Below are 20,105 nucleotides of genomic sequence, written 5' to 3'. Positions count from 1 at the left end.
CCCTAGTGTCTGGTGTTAGTTATCCTTACTGGGACTCTTTAAGTGTCTCTTTTTCCATCCCTGTTTCAGATGGAAGAGAAGAACAGGCAGTTACAAGAGCGTCTTGAGCTGGCTGAGCAAAAGTTGCAGCAGACTATGAGGAAAGCTGAGACCTTACCTGAAGTAGAGGCTGAACTGGCTCAGAGAATTGCAGCTCTGACAAAGGTATTGCCATAAAACAATTAGTCTAGATACACTCATAGAAAGGAGTAGTGATCCAAATGTAATCTATAGATTGTCTAGGTTTCATGAAATTTAAGTTTATTTCATCTTTATTATACTGGTTTGTTGCTTAGATGAGTTTTTCATATTATAGATCTTATTTATGCTGACATGAATGATTTACATATGAATGTGATGATACCTTTGCCTATGTAAACGTTAGCAAAAACAAAATTTTGTATCCTGATGGTTGATTTTCCATGATAATATTTGAACATTAGAATAACCACTGAATATAAACAAATAATGATGAAATTTTATATGTATATAGATAAGTTGCAATAACTTAATAGCCTTAACAGAAGTTGTTTGGTATTAAAAATGTAGGAAATATCATAAGCAGTTCCTTTCTGACTATATATGAAAACATTTGTTAGCAGTTGGAAGTTAGATTTGCAAAAGTCTAAATTCTAAAGTTACTAAATAGAAAGTGGTTTTAATAGTTAGTTTCTTCTGAACCAATTAAATTCAATAATAATCTGAGGAATATTCAAAATTATCTGCCATGTTATGGCTGTCAAATTCTACAATTATACACATATTGTAAATTTTGCAACCATTATAATGTTAAAAATGACTATCATTCACAGTGAAATGGAAAGGACAGTGCTTCAAAGTGTATATGTACAACAAAACTTCAGCTTTGCTCACTAAAGGCATGTGTTACTTTTAATATCAGTTCAAAAATGTACAAACATTTTAGATATCCATGCAATCATTGCTCAGTGCTACATTTTCCATGCACCTAATAAATGGGTAAGACAGATATATTAACTACAGGTTACAAATTCTGGCATTAGGACTATCCAAAACAGTCAATACAGCAATACAAAAGTAGGCACACACATTTGCTTTCCCAAAAAAGTAAATAATTAAAGAGGAAAAGTAGATTGATGCCTATTGGTTAAAATAAGATAATTAGTCAGGTAGTGAAAAGACAAATATTTGCAAAGTAGAGCAGGGTTAGAAAGTTTTGGAATAATTGCTTGTCTACAGAGTATTGGAATAACCAGCTGAATAAAACATTAGTGTGATTAGGATAATGTCACAATCTGGATCCTTCTATAGTCATAGACATACCATAAACCCTTCTGGCAATTTTAGAAATGTGTGCTTTCTCAAATAAAGATAAATTTATCATTTGATTTGAGAAATAATCTCTAAATTATATAAAAATATGCAAATATAGTGGTAATATTCTATTTTTTCTTGCAAACACATTTAAAATTAATCAAATATGGATAAGGATGTGTGTGTGTGTGTGTGTGTGTGTGTGTGTGTGTGCACGTATATACACACACACACACACACTAAGGCTCTTCATTTGAAGAACATGAACTTAAATAGAGTTATTGAAGTGAACTATTTTCTGGAGCTTTAAGTGAGTGACTAAATAATAAAAATAATTTTGTAAAACTTTAGTGTAAAATAATCAATACTATCCTGAGTAAAATACAAGAAAGTCTGGAATCTCTTCCAAAATAATACAATTTAAAATTCACCAAATAATTGCTCCTAATTAACTTCTGATGGACTGAGGACAAAACATACTTTAAAATATAATACTTGACTTACGAGGCTTCAAAGTATATATCCGTAAGCATCCTTAATTTAGAATATAAAAAAATAACTTGAAATAGGTGTCTTATCTTTTTTCCCCTCATTTTTTCTCTGGGGCTCTTACTTGTTTTTGATACATACTTTCATTCATGTACCCAAAATAATTTCTTCAGTTTACATCTAACTAATAATATATTGCTAAAATTTCACTTCATCTGAATACTTTTGATTTCCTCCTTTTTCAGTAGAGTTTCATCTTTTTTAAGAAATGTTAAAAATGCTAGAGTTCACTGTGTTTCTCTTTTTTACTGCTTTCTCTTCAGGCTGACTTTATATCAACACCATTATTTCAACTACAGAGTTTCTAGATTATTGCCATATTTAATATACACTTGTCTAGAGAAGAGGTTTTATCCTCAGCACACTCCCTATGCTTGTAACATTTTTATAACTTTTGAAGATGCTCTTTCATTTGTTTTCCCAAGTTTTATGGCTACAATGATCTTGTACTTTTTCTTCTCCTCTGTTCAGACACTTTTAGGGACTATCACTAGAACCAGTTTTATTTATATATTTTTATCACTTCCATATTTTCAGTATCTCACTCTTATTGATCATCATAATCTTTTTCTACTTCTTACTATTTTTGATACTACAGTAAAAAGATTTCTGCTTTGCTTAAACCTAGGCTTCCCTCTCCTATATTATGAATGGCATTCTAAATAATGTTTCAGGCATTTTATTTGGCCTATATGTTTTTTTCTGCTTTTATTATCTGCTACCTATTGTTTTCTTCTCTTTGCCCCACCCCATCTGACTTTTATTTCTTCCCCATTTCAAAATCTACTCATGTTTTCCTCAAAGCCATTTCTGCCTATAATTTCCTCTAAACTGTAGCTCATTTGAAATTTTCCTATGTCATATTAAAGAGTGAAACGAAGATAAGCCCTGTATCCCATCAAGGAGTACAAAAAATAGATTGTTTTTGTGTGACTTTTGTATTTACACTAATTACTTAAACTACAGTCTTCACAAGGCTAAGATGAACATAAATCAATACTATTGAAATTGATCCCAGTTTTTGTTTAGAAATGATGTCTGAATCTATTCTGTGGTTGATAAGGTGTGTGTGTGTGTGTGTGTGTGTGTGTGTGTGTGTGTGTGTATAGATAGGTAAGGAAAGCTCATTTAAGGCTTTAGAAAGTCAGAAATATTGAGGAGTGGCTACAGATAAATGTTAACATTGGCTATAGCAAGTATACACAAAATTATCCAATAAAGACTTTGGGATCCCAATTTTATGATTTATTATGTTTACTTCTTTAATTAAAGTGCATATTCCCTCAGCAAGGACATAATTCGTATTGAATTCCATAAGGTATTTCATTCATTTTTAGTACCAGTAAAACATATCAACAATAACAAAGTAATTTAAACTTGACAGAATTCTTGCTCAATCTTTAAGTGAATTTTTACAATGTTTAGTATGTTTTCAATAGTTCAGATGGAAAGAGGTAGAAGTTTTAAGGACCTTTGGGAAGACCTACTGGGCTTGTGTTTTTAAAGAGACAGCTTTGGAAATTGAAATGTTCATGCTTTGACTACCTTGAATCAGTCACCTGATTAATTTTTACACCACCAACTGCATGTTAAAATGTACTTTTGAGAGATTACAGATATCTTAATGAATTTAGATGATACCATTTCAACAACATTTTGACCCATTTACTATATTCCTATTTGAATTCTAGGTTTTAAGTGATATTAGAAAACCATTTTGTGACATTTGGGAACTATGGTAGCTTTCTGTGTTTCTTCTGCTTGGAAATTTGGGGAGAGAAATTGGTTATTTGTTATTTCTTCATTATTTTCCCCATTTATGAAACAAGAATCTCAAAAGGAAAATCTTACAAATGTAAATATTGAGTTGTAATCTATATAAGTACACCAGTTAAATGTTAAATGTTTATTTTATAGATTAGTTGGAATTTGTTGCATAAAATAGTACATATGTGTGTGAGCCAATACATGAATAGGCTACTATTTCTTTTCAGGTACTGCATGACATATTTATATATAGTCCTATATTTGCATAAAGTAAGTTTCACTGTTTTAGAATAAACTTAGAGAATGTAATGGAATATGCTCTGGAGTTAAATCTTATAGATCTAACATAGAATAATTTTGATGTTATATATACGTGTAATTATGATCAAAATGTTGATTTAACTTTACATGTAATCTGTGCATAACATACTAATACAATTCAGCTATCAGCAATGTCACATGTGTTAACACTCTGTGTCTGATAACCTGACAATCACCTCCAAGACATGTAACGAATCCTGGCACTGGGCAAATATTAGCTGACAAAGGCACCATGCTGCCTGTTCACTTTAGGGCGCTATTTTGTTTCCATGGCAACAAATCAATGTAGAAACAGTTTCTGAGTGGTTCCTAGTGTCATTCAGGAGACTTTGTAAATAAATATTCTTGTCCTCACAATATATTGTCACCTTGATAATTTGAGGACTTCTAATCGCTTTCATTTACAATGTCAAATTAAGACTACATATGAGAATAGGTGCCAGGGTACTAGACCAGGTACTACACACTTGTATTCAGAGACCAGAAGTCAGTTTGTCAGCTCGTCACTGTTGCTGAGGAAACTCAACCCTGGAATTGGAGAATACCCATAATAATTAATCCTGTGGCTTAGTTTGTCTTGATGTCTACAGTGTTAGGTTTGTAATAAATTTTTTTCCAAATTTATTTCACCTGGGTCATTGTCCTAGCATACACTTCAACGCTGAGACACACAGTTTGCATTATTTTTTAGTAATATGATAAACAAACAAACCAAAATACAAAACATTTAACAATCTATCAGAGACATATTCTAGTGTTTGGTTTCCCATAATTCCAACTATTACATGACTCTTTCAGAGTTGCTTTAATTCATTCTGTAGTAGTCTTTCATCGCCAGCCGTCACTAACCTTCCATACCTTAGGTTGGTAGCTTTTTATTTGGGCGTATCATTGTTTTTCATTTATAACCATTGACTGCATCGTGTTCACCAGATATCAGTGTAGTTCTTTCCATGTAAAATTCTGTCTATTAAAGTATTAAATTTGCTGTCACATTTTTCTTTTAAGCATTCTGTGCTATGTTCTGTTCAGTGTCAGTGTCTTTAGTTCTGATTTTTCAATTTTGTCCCTCTCCTTTTCCTTGACTTGTTAGTCTGATCCAACCTCTTCTACCTCATCTGATGATTATCAATATGTTATGGAAGCTAAACTACAAGAAATGATCTCCATACGTAGGAAGGTAGTCCTACTGGACTTTACTTTCTATTGCTAAATAGAATCCATCTAAGTTTTTCTTTTCATTTATAAAAATTATGTTATTTTTATTTATTGATAATCAACCATCTGTGCAGTTCAGTGCTTCAGGAGCTTAAGATTGGACAATGGCAGGTTTGTGTTCAAACCATGCACAGTCTGCATGTTACATTTGGCTGATTTCATTGCTCATAAATAAGTCCAATGTTTTGCTGATGCTTGGATGTAACAGGCCTTTGTAGCTGACACATTTCAAGCAATGCTGTTCAGCTGCCTGTTTAAAAAAAGTTTATTTTTTGAAAATTACATTTGCGGTTGGTAGTAGCTTGCTTTACATTTTATTTCAATTTATTTAGAGGTAAAGTGTTAATCAAATCTTACATGTCAGGTACATATTTCAAATTTCTTAACAGGCTGAAGAGAGACATGGAAACATTGAAGAACGCATGAGACATCTAGAAGGTCAACTTGAAGAGAAAAATCAAGAACTTCAAAGAGTATGTATATTAAGAACCACTCCCCTCAATCATCAGTCTATGGGCATGTAAGAAATGAATGTCTTTCTTGATGATAGGTTATATTTAAAATCTTATGAATATGCTCTGTGCATTTTAATTAAAAAAAGAAAAGGTTCTGCCAATTTAATCACACCAGACATAAAATGGAATCCAATTTTAAACTAGAAAAATAAAAAAACAAACCCAGTGCTTTTTAAATGATTGTTATGTCAAGTTTATTTATTTTTTCTTGAATATAAGGCTAGGCAAAGAGAGAAAATGAATGAGGAGCACAACAAAAGATTATCTGATACGGTGGACAGACTTCTGACTGAATCTAATGAACGCTTACAACTACATTTAAAGGAAAGAATGGCTGCCCTAGAGGAGAAGGTAAAATGACAGAAGAGTAGAATCACATGAATATTTATCAATGTTCTTAAGAGCATGGTTGTTTTATACCCTGCTGTAATTATTGTATTGGTCGGATGATCCATTTATTTTCCTTAAGTATATATGGCATAGTCTTAGAAGTGAACGAGTAGTTTCTGTAAAAATGTGTAAGATAAATTTTTAAATGAGTAAAAGTGCTGCATGGTATGTAAATCTTGCATATTCTCATGATCGTATAGATAAATGTATTAAAATGTATATTGTGGTGAAAATACTTAGTTATTCTTCACCTGGTGTGCAAAAAAAGAGCAGTGAGACAAAAATCGATTATTTTGGGGATGTCTTGCATTGAACTATTCACATGTTTCGAGTAACTAAATCTACTGCTTGTCTAAAAGCCAAAATGAGTAACTGAATTTATATTACCAATAGAACTAATCCTACTACAGTTTAGGAACGCAATAATTTCAGCTGCATCATTTCCAAAAATTGCCTCTTTACAGTGTGCAATGTCATTCACAATGCTATGTGTCTTGTTGATAGTTGGCAACTACCACACCAGCACGAGTTACATGCGTTGGTTGCCGATTTCAGAGCAGATACAAAGGTAGGGGCTAAAACCCAGGTGGACAAATCATTTTGGAAATTGAGAATGAATGCCAGTCACTACTTAAGCTAGACATTTTCCCCTGACCCAGACAATAAACCAAAATAGAAAAAAATACTCCCCTGAAATTGTTAAAGTAGACTGGCTAACTTTCATTACAAAGTGATAACCTTCTTCCCATTCAACTCCAAATGCATGGCCACTTTACCAATCACTACACTCTTAGTTTAGTTTTACTAAAATTAAATTTGAAAAAATATATTTTTTAAAATCATGCTTTGTGGTAATATAAAAAAGCATAAAGCTTTTATGATAGTAATCACTTCATGACAAAATTTTAAAAATAATTTCTATGATGCAGCTTATTTCTACATGTCATGAGATGTAACGGTTTTGTAAATAGCTAAAATTTCATTTATATTGCTCTAATGATTTAACCTTTATTGGAAATTATTTATTCTGTGTTTGAAATAGAATGCCAGAAATTAAACTTTCCAGAAATAGGATCTGATAATTTATTTTTTTCCTCAGATGATAAAAATGAGTTCATCTGAATCCTTTATCTGTAATACCTTTGGCTAATATTGAGTTTATTACTCACATTTTCTCATTTTAAAAGTAACCTAATTATTTCAAATTTTAAAACACTGAGAAGAAGAAAATATAGCTTAGAAGATAATATTTATTCCATTTGCCAGTCCAAGTGTTACAAAATAACATTTCCCATTTAAATTATGTATTTTTCTAAATGTTAAGGTATTATGTTTAAGGATTCTATTTAAATGTGGTTTCTATGGAAACCAAGAAATAGATGCACCAAGGAAGGAATCAAAGAGAAGGAATCAAAGAAGATTCTTGAGCAATAAAACATTAATCTACATATTCAATTATTTTCTCTTTAGTTAATTATTTTTCTTTCTTTTCTTTAGAATGTTTTAATTCAAGAATCAGAAACTTTCAGAAAGAATCTGGAAGAATCTTTACATGACAAGGTATAATGGAAACTTACATTTTACCCATTTTTCTATTTTAGACTGACAAATGTGTTATTGTAAAATAAATTTGATAAGAAATAAATTTAGGATGCTACCTTTTTAAAACAATTTTAACTTTTGTATTATACGTACAGAAAAGTGTACATATCTAGAGAGCTTGATAAATTTTTACAAACCAAACACACTGAAAATCAAGTCTTATAGCCCCCTTCTTGTTCAAATACAATTACTACTCTTATCCTAAACGATAATCACTGTCTTATTTCTAAAAAAAAAATGCTTTTGACTTTTTGTGCTTTACACAAGTGGAGTAAACTAATTTGTATTTAGTTTGAGATATCATTTAAGCAGACATGTATTAAATATCATGCACAATGATTGTGCTGAATTATGCTTGCTACATGATCCTGGTTCCAAAGTAGCTGAAAAATGTAATTGAGAGAGAACACGCCTTTGACAAAGCAGCAAGTTGCAGAGGAACAGATGCCAAGTGTCGAAGGAGTGAAATATGTAGTAAGAGCTATAGGTAGGAGAGACTACCATATAGTGCTGCTATAAATAAGGCTTCAGGGAGGTGTCACTTGACAAAGCTCTATGGAAAGGGAAGAATACGTTACAAGCCTTTCAAATACAGTGCATGTGGCATGATTGCCAGTGCTTTGTGTGAGGCAGGAGTGGTAGGGAGTTTCATTTCTTAAATAATGATGGGCATAACCTGGGGCACGTGGGTAGCTCAGTCAGTTAAGCGTCCGACTTGATTTCTGTTCAGGTCATGACCCCAGAGTTATGGGATCAAGCCCTGCATTGGGAGCAGGGCCTGCTTCAGATTCTCTTTCTCTCCCTGTGCCCCTCCCCCTGCTCTCTCTCTGTCTCTCTAAAATAAAATTTTCTTAATTTTTTAAAAAAATAATAGCATAACATTTGGCTGGAATCAGTTATTCCTGTTATAGGACATATTATATAAGAGGCAGTTAAGGACCAAATTATGAAATGTTAAAAGCTGTAATTGCTAATATATCTTCTCCTTCTTCATTAGCCTATATATTTTTTAAGTCTATTAGTTATTTTGAAAGAGAGAGAGCATGAGAGCAGGGGCGGGGCAGAGAGAGGACAGAGAGAATCCCAAGCAGGCTCCATGCCATCAGTACAGAGCCCGATGGAGGGCTCGATCCCAACAACTATGAGATCATGACTTGAGCCAAAATCAAGAGTCAGACACTTAACTGAATGAGCCACCCAGGTGCCCCACATATAAATTTTTGTTAGCAATTTTGTCTGATTTCATTTTGTTTAGCACAGGAAAATAATGTAATATAAAATTATTGACTTAAAAAGTGACCTACAAATGTGTGTGGAACAAAAGAGAAGAGAGAGAGAGAAGAAGCAAGGGACAGAAGAGACGGAGGGAGAGGAGGGAATATCTGGGAACAGTATGGCATGTGGAAAGTATTGGAAAAGATGAGAGAAGAAAGATTTAAAAAAAAGGAAAACTGTACATTTAGCCCCACTAAATTCTACATATTATGATGTTAATTTAAAACTATGTGGCCCCACAGTCAGTGTATATATGATCTGAAAGATAGATCTCTCTGTGGCAATACAATATGGTCCCTAGAAGATAGCATCTAATTCTTTCTGAAGTAGTTTTAAAAAAAGTCTACAGAGTGGAGATGCCATTTCATCAGGCTCTTGAAGGCACAAAAGATCTTGCCAAATAGGCAAGGGTAGGGCAGAGGACAGAGCCTATGTGAGAGCACAGAGAAAACAAAGATGGTTGATTTGCTGATTTACCAGAAGTTTGCTGTGACTGGTATGTGTTTAAAGAACTAGGTTGCGCCCAGATTGTGGATTTTGGACTTGATCCTATTATGCAATGTTATGTTTTCCAAAGCTCTGTGTGCTCCTGGCAAGATCCCCAGAACCCACTCCCCCACCACCTACCCAAACCTTGTAGCTTCAACAATCTGCCTAAGCAACTAACAGTACTAATCACTCCATGCTTTGCACCCTTGTTCACGCCAGTAACTAGAGGAAGCAAATCCCAGGTCATACCTCATTTCTGAATATCATCCCACACAGCTAAACATATTTCCAAATCTAACCACATCTCCTATAACTTCTGAAATTTCCACTCAGTTCTCTATAACTGACAGTCATTCATTAGCCAAATCTCCTGTGTACTCAACCTCTTCTTGTTTCTCATCATCTTGATCTCTAAAATTTGAAATTCCTAGGACTGGTTTTGAATTTCTTCTCATGTTCACTCATTGAGTTGAGGCTCTTCTGATCTCATGGATTTAAAACCATCTATAAATTGAGCACCTCCAAATTTAGATCACCGACTGGGTCCTCTCTCCTGAGAGAGTTCATGTATTTAAGAGCCAACTCAATATCTCTATTTGGACACTTGGGCAACTCAAATGTTCACAGGTTCAATACCCCCCACCCCCAAAACCAGCACCACCAACCTCAACCACCGCCAGCAGTAGTCCTCTCAGTAAATTACAACTTCTCCTCTTAGCCAGGTTAACCTTGGAGTTATTCTTGACCCCTTTATCTCACACTCCACATTCAGTCCAATAGCAAATTCAGTTAGTTCTGTCTTCAAGATATAACCCAAATCCATCCAGTCTCTTTCTAACACTGCTATTGTCCAAGCCACAATTTTCTTGCCTATGTTTTTGGAAAGACAGTAATAATTATCTTTCTTCCCTCCCTCCCAGTCTCATTCATCAGGAGTGATCATGTCACCATTTTGCTCAAAAATCCTCCAGTCATTTTCTACCTCACTCAGAGTAAAAACCAAAGACTTAAAAATGGTTGACAAGGCCTTTTAGGACTACCCTTCCCAAGCCCTGCAACCAAAACATTTCTAAGTCTATTCCCTGTCTGTCTTTCTCTTTACTGCCCAACCCAGCCACAATGACCTCCTTGCCCTCTACTTCAACAAATATACTCCTTCTCACTAGGGAGCATTTGTATCTGCTAAACCTTTTCCTAAGACATCCGTATTTTTTTTTAACTCCCTTCCTTTCTTTAGGTTTTTGCTCAAATAGCACTTTATTGGAGAGATCTTCCATGCTTCTCTTATTTTCTTTTTCCTACCAACATCCTATAGACTCTGTTTATTGTCTTGTTTACTAGATTATAAATTATAGGAGGGCAGGGAATTTTTTATCTTACTACTTTATCTTAGGGCATAGCACAATAGAGGTGCCCTATGTGTGTATGTGGAAATAACAAACAAAGGGATTAATGAATGCAATAAGAAATCCTTTAACATTTTAGGCAAATAATTTATTTGATCATATGTGTTTTTTTAAATGATACATCTAAAAGAGAAATGTGTAGGGAAGAGATTGAAGGGAGCACCGCCTCTGTGGAAGCTGGTGAAGTAATTCAGGAAAAAACTTAAAAAGGTGTCGAGTAGGATGATGTTAGTAAGAATAAAAAGGGCAGATAAGAGAAATATTGGGAAAGCCACATTAACAACAAAGTATGGTGAGAAACGAAGTATGAGTCAAGTAAAATGTCAAGCATTGGCTGCTGGGACGGGAAAAAAACAGTAAGAGGAAATCTAGAAGGACATATTTAAACTTTCACAACATTATAAAATGTTATAATCATGAAAACAAAATAAATCCTTACATATGCATTTAATTAAGGACTATTAGGTGACCCTTACATTGAAGATTTATGGACAGAAACTGGTAATGACAATCTGAGAAAATTTTCAGGTGTACAAATAATTCTACCAATATCAAGCTCATAGTTTTAACTTATATCACGTAATGACCCTTTTCCTCATCTTTTTTTGTTTAATCTTCATTTTGAGAGAGAGAGAACGCAAGTGAGGGAGAGGCAGAGAGTGAGAGACAGAGACACAGAATCCAAAGTAGGCTTCAGGCTCTGAGCTATCAGGACAGAGCCCAATGTGAGGCTTCAACTCACGAGTCGTGAGATCATGACCTGAGCTGAAGTTGGATGCTTAACTGACTGAGCCACCCAGTTGCCCACTTTTCCTCATCTTTTTAATCCATTTTTCTTTCTCCTTCATCATGTGTATTACAACCCTTATAGAATAATCAAAGTCCTTTTCTTCATGAATAAGACCTTTTCTTTATTTTTTTAATCTGCTATGATTATGACTTTGCCTTTTGAAGTGATGTATACATAGCTAGTCATGATCTTAGTATTCCTATATGTTTGCAAAAATTTAGGATTAATGAATGCAAGACAATGTAAATAATTTTTTTTAGGGAAGTAAAATTTGTATTTTTTATTTTTAACCCAAACTAACTAATGGCAAAACAAACTTTAGGAGTTTTTGACACATCTTTTCATCAGAAATGAACTAACTGATGACCATGGAAGTGATTGCCAAGAAATAAAGATCGAAAGAATTGATATTAGTTGTACTAGGAAATATGACCATTCATATATTGAGTTCAGTTCATTGATGGTGAAGTTTTAAGCATAGCATGTTATTCTGTGTTTATTTTTGTCTCAACAATCTAAAGTACTACTCTATAAAACATCTTCAAGGCACTAATGTTTAGATAACTTTCTATTGATTTGTGCTTTTCACATTTTCATTACAAGGGGAAAATGAGGCATATTTTGCCGTCATGTCTAATGACCTGTAATAAAAATATATCCATCAGTTTTCCATTTTTAAAAAAACACTAAGATTGATAGCTTGGTTTATCATAATTGAATGTTGGTATTCTTGGCATATGCATATCTTCTGAGTCAAACATCTTTGATTTTTAGGAAAGATTAGCAGAAGAAATTGAAAAGCTGAGATCTGAACTTGACCAATTGAAAATGAGAACTGGCTCTTTAATTGAACCCACAATATCAAGGTAACATTAAATTAAAATCTTATTTATAGTTTGCCAAAAATCAATATGAATTTTTTATGGTCCCGTATTACCTCAAATAAAATAAAACAGGCCTCTTACTGCCCAGCAGGCATTACCCTATGTTCACTCCTTACTCCTTACTGATTTACTATTTCTATATTCAAAAATAATTCTCTAACTTAGTAATCTATTCTGCAAATATGCAATAAAAATTTTGAATATTACATTTGTATTCTGCATTTAATTACACAGCTATAAATAACGTAAAAAGAGTCTTTTTTTTTATTTTTTTTTTCAACGTTTATTTATTTTTGGGACAGAGAGAGACAGAGCATGAACAGGGGAGGAGCAGAGAGAGAGGGAGACACAGAATCGGAAACATGCTCCAGGCTCTGAGCCATCAGCCCAGAGCCTGACGCGGGGCTCGAACTCACGGACCGTGAGATCGTGACCTGGCTGAAGTCGGATGCTTAACCGACTGCGCCACCCAGGCGCCCCAAAAAGAGTCTTAAATGAAGGAATAGAACTGTATGTGAGGAGATTACTTCTCATTCCAGGAAGAGGCAACACCTCTTTTCTCTACATGCAGAAATGCTTTCAATGTATAATGTTACTGAAGAAGTATCATTGATTATGGTCACTTAGCATCCACCTATCTTGTTAAATTAATTGCAAATACAAAGTGAAGGAGAAATTATACATGTTTTGAAAACAAGTAAATTTAGCCATACTCATCTGCTTTGACTCAGTACCTCATCTTGAAAAAAAGAAGCAATGACATAATTATTTACTCTGTAGATAAATACATTGATCTTGATAATTCACATGTAATTTTCTTTTGTGCTTAGGGCCTTTTATTTAAAGTTAATGAGAAACCCTACAAGGATTTACTCATTTGATCATTTATTTATTAGACAACACAATCGTATCAATTATTTGAAACATTTGACCACCACAAACTTTGAGAAGTTCATTTTTCTTGGTCTTATAGTTATTCTAAGAATGTTCATTCCATGGGCGCTGGAATTTATGTTTGTTTTGGTTACTGTAATCTCAGTACCTAAAACAAAGAAACAAACCAAACCTGGTATATAGTATACTCTCAATAGATATCATTGAACAAATGAATAGGTGTAATAAAGCATTTTTGAGATATTCAGATCAAAAATCCAAGTTAAAAAATCCTAAAGGTGCTTATATTCTCTTGAATGTAAGTATTAGTAAAAATAAAGTTCAGTATTTTGAGTATTTTTTACCTTCAGTTTAATATAAGAAACACAGTTCTGCAGGCAAAAAAAAAAAAAAAAAAACATCCAAAGAACTTTTAAACATGTAGGTCTTTAATTTAGAAAATTGTGTTTATTTTTCTAAATGCTTTATTATTATTTATGTATCTGAACTGAAATTATTAATTCAGTGATATATGTTCACAAGGTAGGGTGATGATGATGGTATTGATGAAGGAGAAAAAGAGCTGATAAAATAGCAACAGAATAAATACATAGAATGACCATCATCCAGTCAACAAATTTAGTAGTTTTTTAACAGAACCAAATGGTCATTTTGTTGGCTTTTTGACCTTTGGTCTCAGAAATTTGATCTCAGAGTTGTATAAAAAGAGAGAGAGAGAAAGAGAGAGACTCTTAAATATAGAGAACAAACTAGTGGTTACAAGAGAGGGAAGCTCGGTAGGGAGAAGGGTAAAATAGGTGAAGGGGATTAAGAATACACTTATCATGATGAGTACTGAGTAATGTATAGAACTGTGGAATCACTGTATTTTACACCTGAAACTAATAAAACACTGTACATTACTGAAATTAAATATATATATGTATATATATATATACACATACATACATATATGTATGTAATATCCTTAAAAAATAGAGAGTTGTAGAAGTGTTATCTAAAAGTTCTAAAAGTTCATCACTACACTGAGTCATCATGGACAGCCTAATAATATGACATTTATCCACCATGAAGGATCATTCTGAAAGCTTGGGAACTACATACAGAACAATTCTTCTTTGATATACGAGATTGTAGTAGAAACAAAACTAGACCAAGAATAAGAAGATTGACATTTCTAGGTCTAATACATACAATTATTAGCTGTTTCATTTTGGAAAACCCATTTACCTTAAGAAGGTCAAATTTTATATGTATTTTACATGAATTATATATAAAATAATATTTTTATGATTATCTCACAAGCTTACTTTGTAGATAAAATGAGACTAGTGAGCAAAGGGGGTTTTGTAAACAGTAAATCAAAAAGTACAAAGTATTATAGGAATTACTGATTAGACAAACTGATGGAATTTATAATATGTTATAGGATAACAATATGTGTTGAATGGCAATTACTTATTGAACAAACATGCTTCTGAATGCACAATTTAAACAGCAATAAGAAAACAGAAGATGCATAGGAACTTCACTGATCTTACAGATGAATGAATAATACCTGTTTCAAATGGGAAACACAGGGATACTCTGAGGACTATTACAATAAAGGGAATACAAGGGGCTATAATAGTATAAGACAATGGGAGTTTTAAGCTGACTTTAAAAATGTCAACCACATAAATGTGGGAAGAGACTATTTCTAGCAGAAAGAACATCATGTTCGAAGGCTCAGGATCAAAGGAAAGTGTGAGTTACTCAAGAAATTGAAAGAAAGTCAGTACAGCTGGATGGAGAGAGAGAAGGCAGATAGTAACTAGAAGTGAAGCTAGAAAGCAGGGTTCCAGATTGTAGAGGGCCTTGTAAGGCCATCGAAGGGTTTTAAGCAGGGCATCAATAGTAGCAGATCTGTGTTTTGGTTCACATTTTTATAAATGACCTGGAGTTGAGAGATAAGACAACAAGAAAACAATACTCCTAGGAAGATGAGTTATAATTTTAGAATCGCCCCTCCAATGACCAAAGAGACGTTACCCAAACAGTGACAGACAAGATACCTAGAATGTTCTAAGGTAGACAGTTTAGACTGTATTTTGATTAATTTCATTCATTTATGAGCTTACCAGACATTTATGAAGTGTTTATTATATGCTAGGAATGCCTCCTTTCGCATACAATGGTAACTAAAATCTGACCTTTGTCTTCATGAAACATATACCCTGTTATAAATAGGTCCTGAGAGAGGTCCTATTTATGAATGTGACCTGGTTCGTTAGTTTTTATATGTGGCTATTCCATAATAAAACCAGTTTCCTTGATTGAGTTTCAAGTTCACTGCTATAAAAACAATAGCTGCCCTCCACTTGGAGGATGATTCCTTAGTTCATTTGCTTTAAATTTCTGCTTGACAAAACAGGGATTTGCATTAGTTAGGTCAGTGTCTTCTATTGTTGCAAAAATCTAGACCTCACGTAACCTTTTCTGATCTTGCCAATAGTTTGGAAATGCTAGGGTTTTTTTTTCTTTTTTTTTTCACAAAAGGAACTAACAGAGCACAGTAGATCAGTAGGAGCCCCAAGTTCGAGAGAAAATACAGTGTTAAACATATTTCCTACTGATGATGGATCATTTTATAGGACAGCATGCTGTCACTATTATCATCATTATTATAGCAATAAACTGAACTTGCTATAAATCTATATATAAATAACATGTGTAGCAAAATGTTTATTACACTTTGATTACAGTGTTTATTGAAAACCAGTGTGATGATATTTTTCAACTGGAATTTTGCAACTATTTCATCTCTAACCATATTTCAGAATCAAATGTGCTTATCAAAATATTTTTCTTTATATTTTTGAAACAATGTCTTATCAAAAGCTGAAAAATTGTCCTGGTGGTAGGTCCCATTATATTTAAAAAATAAGATTATTAACCTTGGGTCCATTTAATTTTAAGTATTTTGTTAATTTCCTAAATTGAAAAATAGAACACCTTGAGAGAGAATTCTGGGACCCCAAAAGTTTACACATTTTACTGTTAGATTAGTGGGAAATATTTAAAACAGACACAGCAATAAATAACATATATTGGTATGTACACTAAATAATTCAACTACAATTCTATTTAGTTTTGTTTATCCTATTTGCCAGAATTTAAGCCAGTGGATTTTGGTTGTCAATCTTAACTTGTTTTATTTTACTACCACATTTGAAAACGATAATTAACAGACAGATGTTTTATATTCTGTTTAAACAGACAAGGTCACTTGACCTTCAAGAATGGACCTGAAACCAGTTTCTGACCTAAGCCTCAGAAGAGACCCCAAAGAGTCATGACAATTCACCAGTTTTGTTCTGTGATTTTTTTTTCTTTTTTCTTGAGCATTTATGTTTTATTCCTTTTTTTATACTTTATTCTTTATTGAAAATTGAGCAGTTCATAGTGATTTGCTGGAAAGTTTAACTTTTGAGATTGAGCATATGTCATATTTTTCCCTTTTCCAGAACTCATCTAGACACCTCAGCTGAGTTGCGGTATTCTGTTGGATCCCTAGTGGACAGCCAGACTGATTACAGAACAACTAAAGTAATAAGAAGACCCAGGAGAGGCCGCATGGGTGTACGACGAGATGAGCCAAAGGTTAATTTTTTTTATTTCAAGTCTTTGATGATTCTCAGTAAATATACTGTTCCATTTTGGATAGAATTTTAATACTGAGAGAATTTAAAATGCTAGCATTTTTAGTTTCAAGCATGACATATTTTTTTAAACTATAACTAATGTAAAACTACCCGTGTGTGCCGGAAGTTGAACTATACACTTCCCATGTGTGTATCCACATAACCTTATGAATTTGGTACTATTTTTATGTCAACTGCAGACATAAAAAGATTGAAGCTCAGAAATTTTAAGTGCTCAACATTAATTACACAGCCAGCAAAGTGAGAGGATCCAAACTTGAACCTCTATTTGTTTCAAATTCCATGCTTTTATCCAGTATGCTGTATTGCCACACAAATGGACTTTTGGTTTGCTTGGGCACTTATGCATTGGCATTCATATTGTCAATTAAAATTAATTAAATATTTTAAGTAGAATTACTATTTTAATAAAACTTCGAGAAAAATGTACACACACTATTGCAAGTGTTTATGGAGAACTTCTGATAAATTGCAGAGCTGTCTTTCATTCAGTCAGTTAACTTGCAAGCTATGTATATTGTAAGTTTTTCATTGCATTTTATACTGAAGTGATATAGTTCCTTTGTGCCCTAAGTATAGCTTTTTCTCCCCAACCACTTTTATGTGTCAAATACTACATAACCTACTTGTCCTCATTTGTACACAGGTTCTTGGATGCCCTATGGTTTTTAATTGGTACCCATGTCATGCATAATTTAATCCCTCATAGTAGGCATTCAATATCTGTTAAATGAATGAATAAAGAAGTGAACAGAGGAAGACTAAATCAAATCCATCTTGGTTCTTTTCATATGCCAAATAAACTAGTGCCACTTGTACGAAACCAATTTGTGACACAAATACTAATTCAGGTCATCAATCTTAAATACTCAGGGCAAAATCATGTGGTCCCCCTCCCCCCCCCCCAAAAAAATCATTTTACATCATCACAAAAATGAAAAACATTTTTTTAAATGCAAAAAATTCTTTCTTACTTTCCTTCCTCTCCTACCTTCAGATCACAGCTTGAAAAATGCTGGTCTGTTGCTTACTGAAGATTTTCACTGGGGCACCTGGCTGGCTCAGTCAATAAAGCATGCGACTCTTGATCTTGGGATCATGAGTTGGAGCCCCACATTGGGTGTTTCAGATTATTTACAAAATTATTTTTTTCATTCACATGAGGGATTTATTATATCAAATAAAAAAAAAACATAGCCATGTAAATTAGTGTGCCTTGGGCTTAAAAAAAATCAATGAAGCATTTGAGTGATCAGAAGAGTAGAGATGAAATTAATATTTTTTTAATAATATGTTGTTAGAACCTATGTAAATGAATGTTGGGGAGAGAATTATTATATAATTTGTGTGGCAATATTTGTAGTCAGCCTGTAACAAGAAAGTGTAAGTAAGACTAATTAGTATAAGAGATGGAAATGCATCAGTACAAGTGAATAGAGGTTGTTATATTTAGAAAGAAGGAAAATGTTTCAAACATAGATGCTTTAAAGTAATTGATACCTCACATTAAACCAGAAATCATGTGTAAGTTTATCGTAATTATTCCTATTAAAATCTTGATATTTATGCTGACAATTAGTACCTGCCATTACTTAAGATGTCAAAGAAATATTTTATTGAAACAATACATTAAAATTTTAATAATCAGTTCCGCTTTTCCTAAGTAAGCTACAAAAGAGTGTGTGCAAGTTGATTTTTTAAGACTACTGCTTTGATAATGAGCAATAAGATATGTACAATAATTACTCATTTACCATTCAGGTGAAATCTCTTGGGGATCATGAGTGGAATAGAACTCAGCAAATTGGAGTGCTAAGCAGCCACCCTTTTGAAAGTGACACTGAAATGTCTGATATTGATGATGATGACCGAGAAACTATTTTTAGCTCAATGGATCTTCTCTCGCCAAGTGGTCATTCTGATGCCCAGACTCTAGCCATGATGCTTCAAGAACAGTTGGATGCCATCAACAAAGAAATCAGGTGAGTTCAATTATCACTGATGGTTTTAAGGGATTAGAAAACCTTGATCCTAAAAATATCATGATTAGATCAGAAGCACTGGCATCACTTGGGAGCTGCAGACTCTGAGACCTCACACTACACTGAATCAGAATGTGCATTTTCACAAGATTCTTAGGATATCTATACATGTCCTGTGTAAAATTAGAACAATCTTTATAAGGAAAATATATGAAACATAGGTAAACTAATGATTTTAGGGCAATATAAAAGCATAAGGTAAAGATAAAATATTCTCTGATGAATTTTAAGTTGCCTTTTAAATTAAAATCTATTTAAATGTTATTTTGTGGTAATAAGGTACATTTTGAAGGTACATTTAACACTACAGTAAAGGTACTGAATAGCATGCAATTAATGTGCAGCCAGCTCCTTAAAAGTAGAATAGACATCAGAGTGAAACTATGACTGAATTATTGTATACTAGATATGAAAAAAAAAAAAAAACGTACTGTCACCACACTGATAATTAGATGGCTTCCAAAGAGTAGATTAATTATGGAATTAAGTTGTATAAGTTAACAATTCAAACATTGAGAAATATTGTCACTAAGATAATCTCTCTTTTTTTTGGATAATTTCAACTTTAACAATATATACTTTCTTGAATCCCAATGATGATCATAGTCCTCTCTTTTTTTTTTTTTTTAGTAAAGAAAAATGTAAGGATTAACACACCCTTTGAATATGTTTTTAAATATTTTTAAGGTTTTAAAAAATGCTTACAGTTTGTAGTTCTTAGTAGGAAAACATTATCTGAACATTATCTGAATGAATACCCTAATGGAAAACCACTATAAAATGTTTCAGTTGCATGTGGGGCAGAGGGGTGGGGATTATCTTCACAGCACTCCAGCTTTCTCCACCAGGAGGTCACAGGTACACTGGTTTGTGTTACTGCGACATCCAATAGGTGATCTAAGTTGCTTTTCCTTCAGCAAGGGCTTT

General features: G+C 33.2%; 1 protein-coding gene across 10 annotated transcripts in view; it reads left to right on the top strand.

The window, feature by feature from the left end:
* PPFIA2 (PTPRF interacting protein alpha 2) overlaps window positions 1-20,105 on the top strand; it is a 477,511-nt gene that overhangs the window by 363,988 nt on the left and 93,418 nt on the right. For all 10 annotated transcript variants that reach the window (XR_007154244.1, XM_047868603.1, XM_047868602.1 and 7 more), the window contains 7 exons: window positions 70-204; window positions 5,577-5,660; window positions 5,922-6,053; window positions 7,590-7,652; window positions 12,429-12,520; window positions 16,939-17,074; window positions 18,898-19,118. Coding sequence is in view for 9 of the 10 variants with exons in the window: in XM_047868603.1 (XP_047724559.1) it covers window positions 70-204; window positions 5,577-5,660; window positions 5,922-6,053; window positions 7,590-7,652; window positions 12,429-12,520; window positions 16,939-17,074; window positions 18,898-19,118 (863 nt within the window). In the remaining variant the exon portion in view is untranslated. The remainder of the gene's footprint in view (window positions 1-69; window positions 205-5,576; window positions 5,661-5,921; window positions 6,054-7,589; window positions 7,653-12,428; window positions 12,521-16,938; window positions 17,075-18,897; window positions 19,119-20,105) is intronic.

This window comes from Prionailurus viverrinus, chromosome B4 (genome assembly GCF_022837055.1).
Source record: "Prionailurus viverrinus isolate Anna chromosome B4, UM_Priviv_1.0, whole genome shotgun sequence".
NCBI lineage: Eukaryota > Metazoa > Chordata > Mammalia > Carnivora > Felidae > Prionailurus > Prionailurus viverrinus.
The sequence above is the reverse complement of the archived record's forward strand: the minus strand, read 5'-3'. Positions and strand labels throughout refer to the sequence as shown.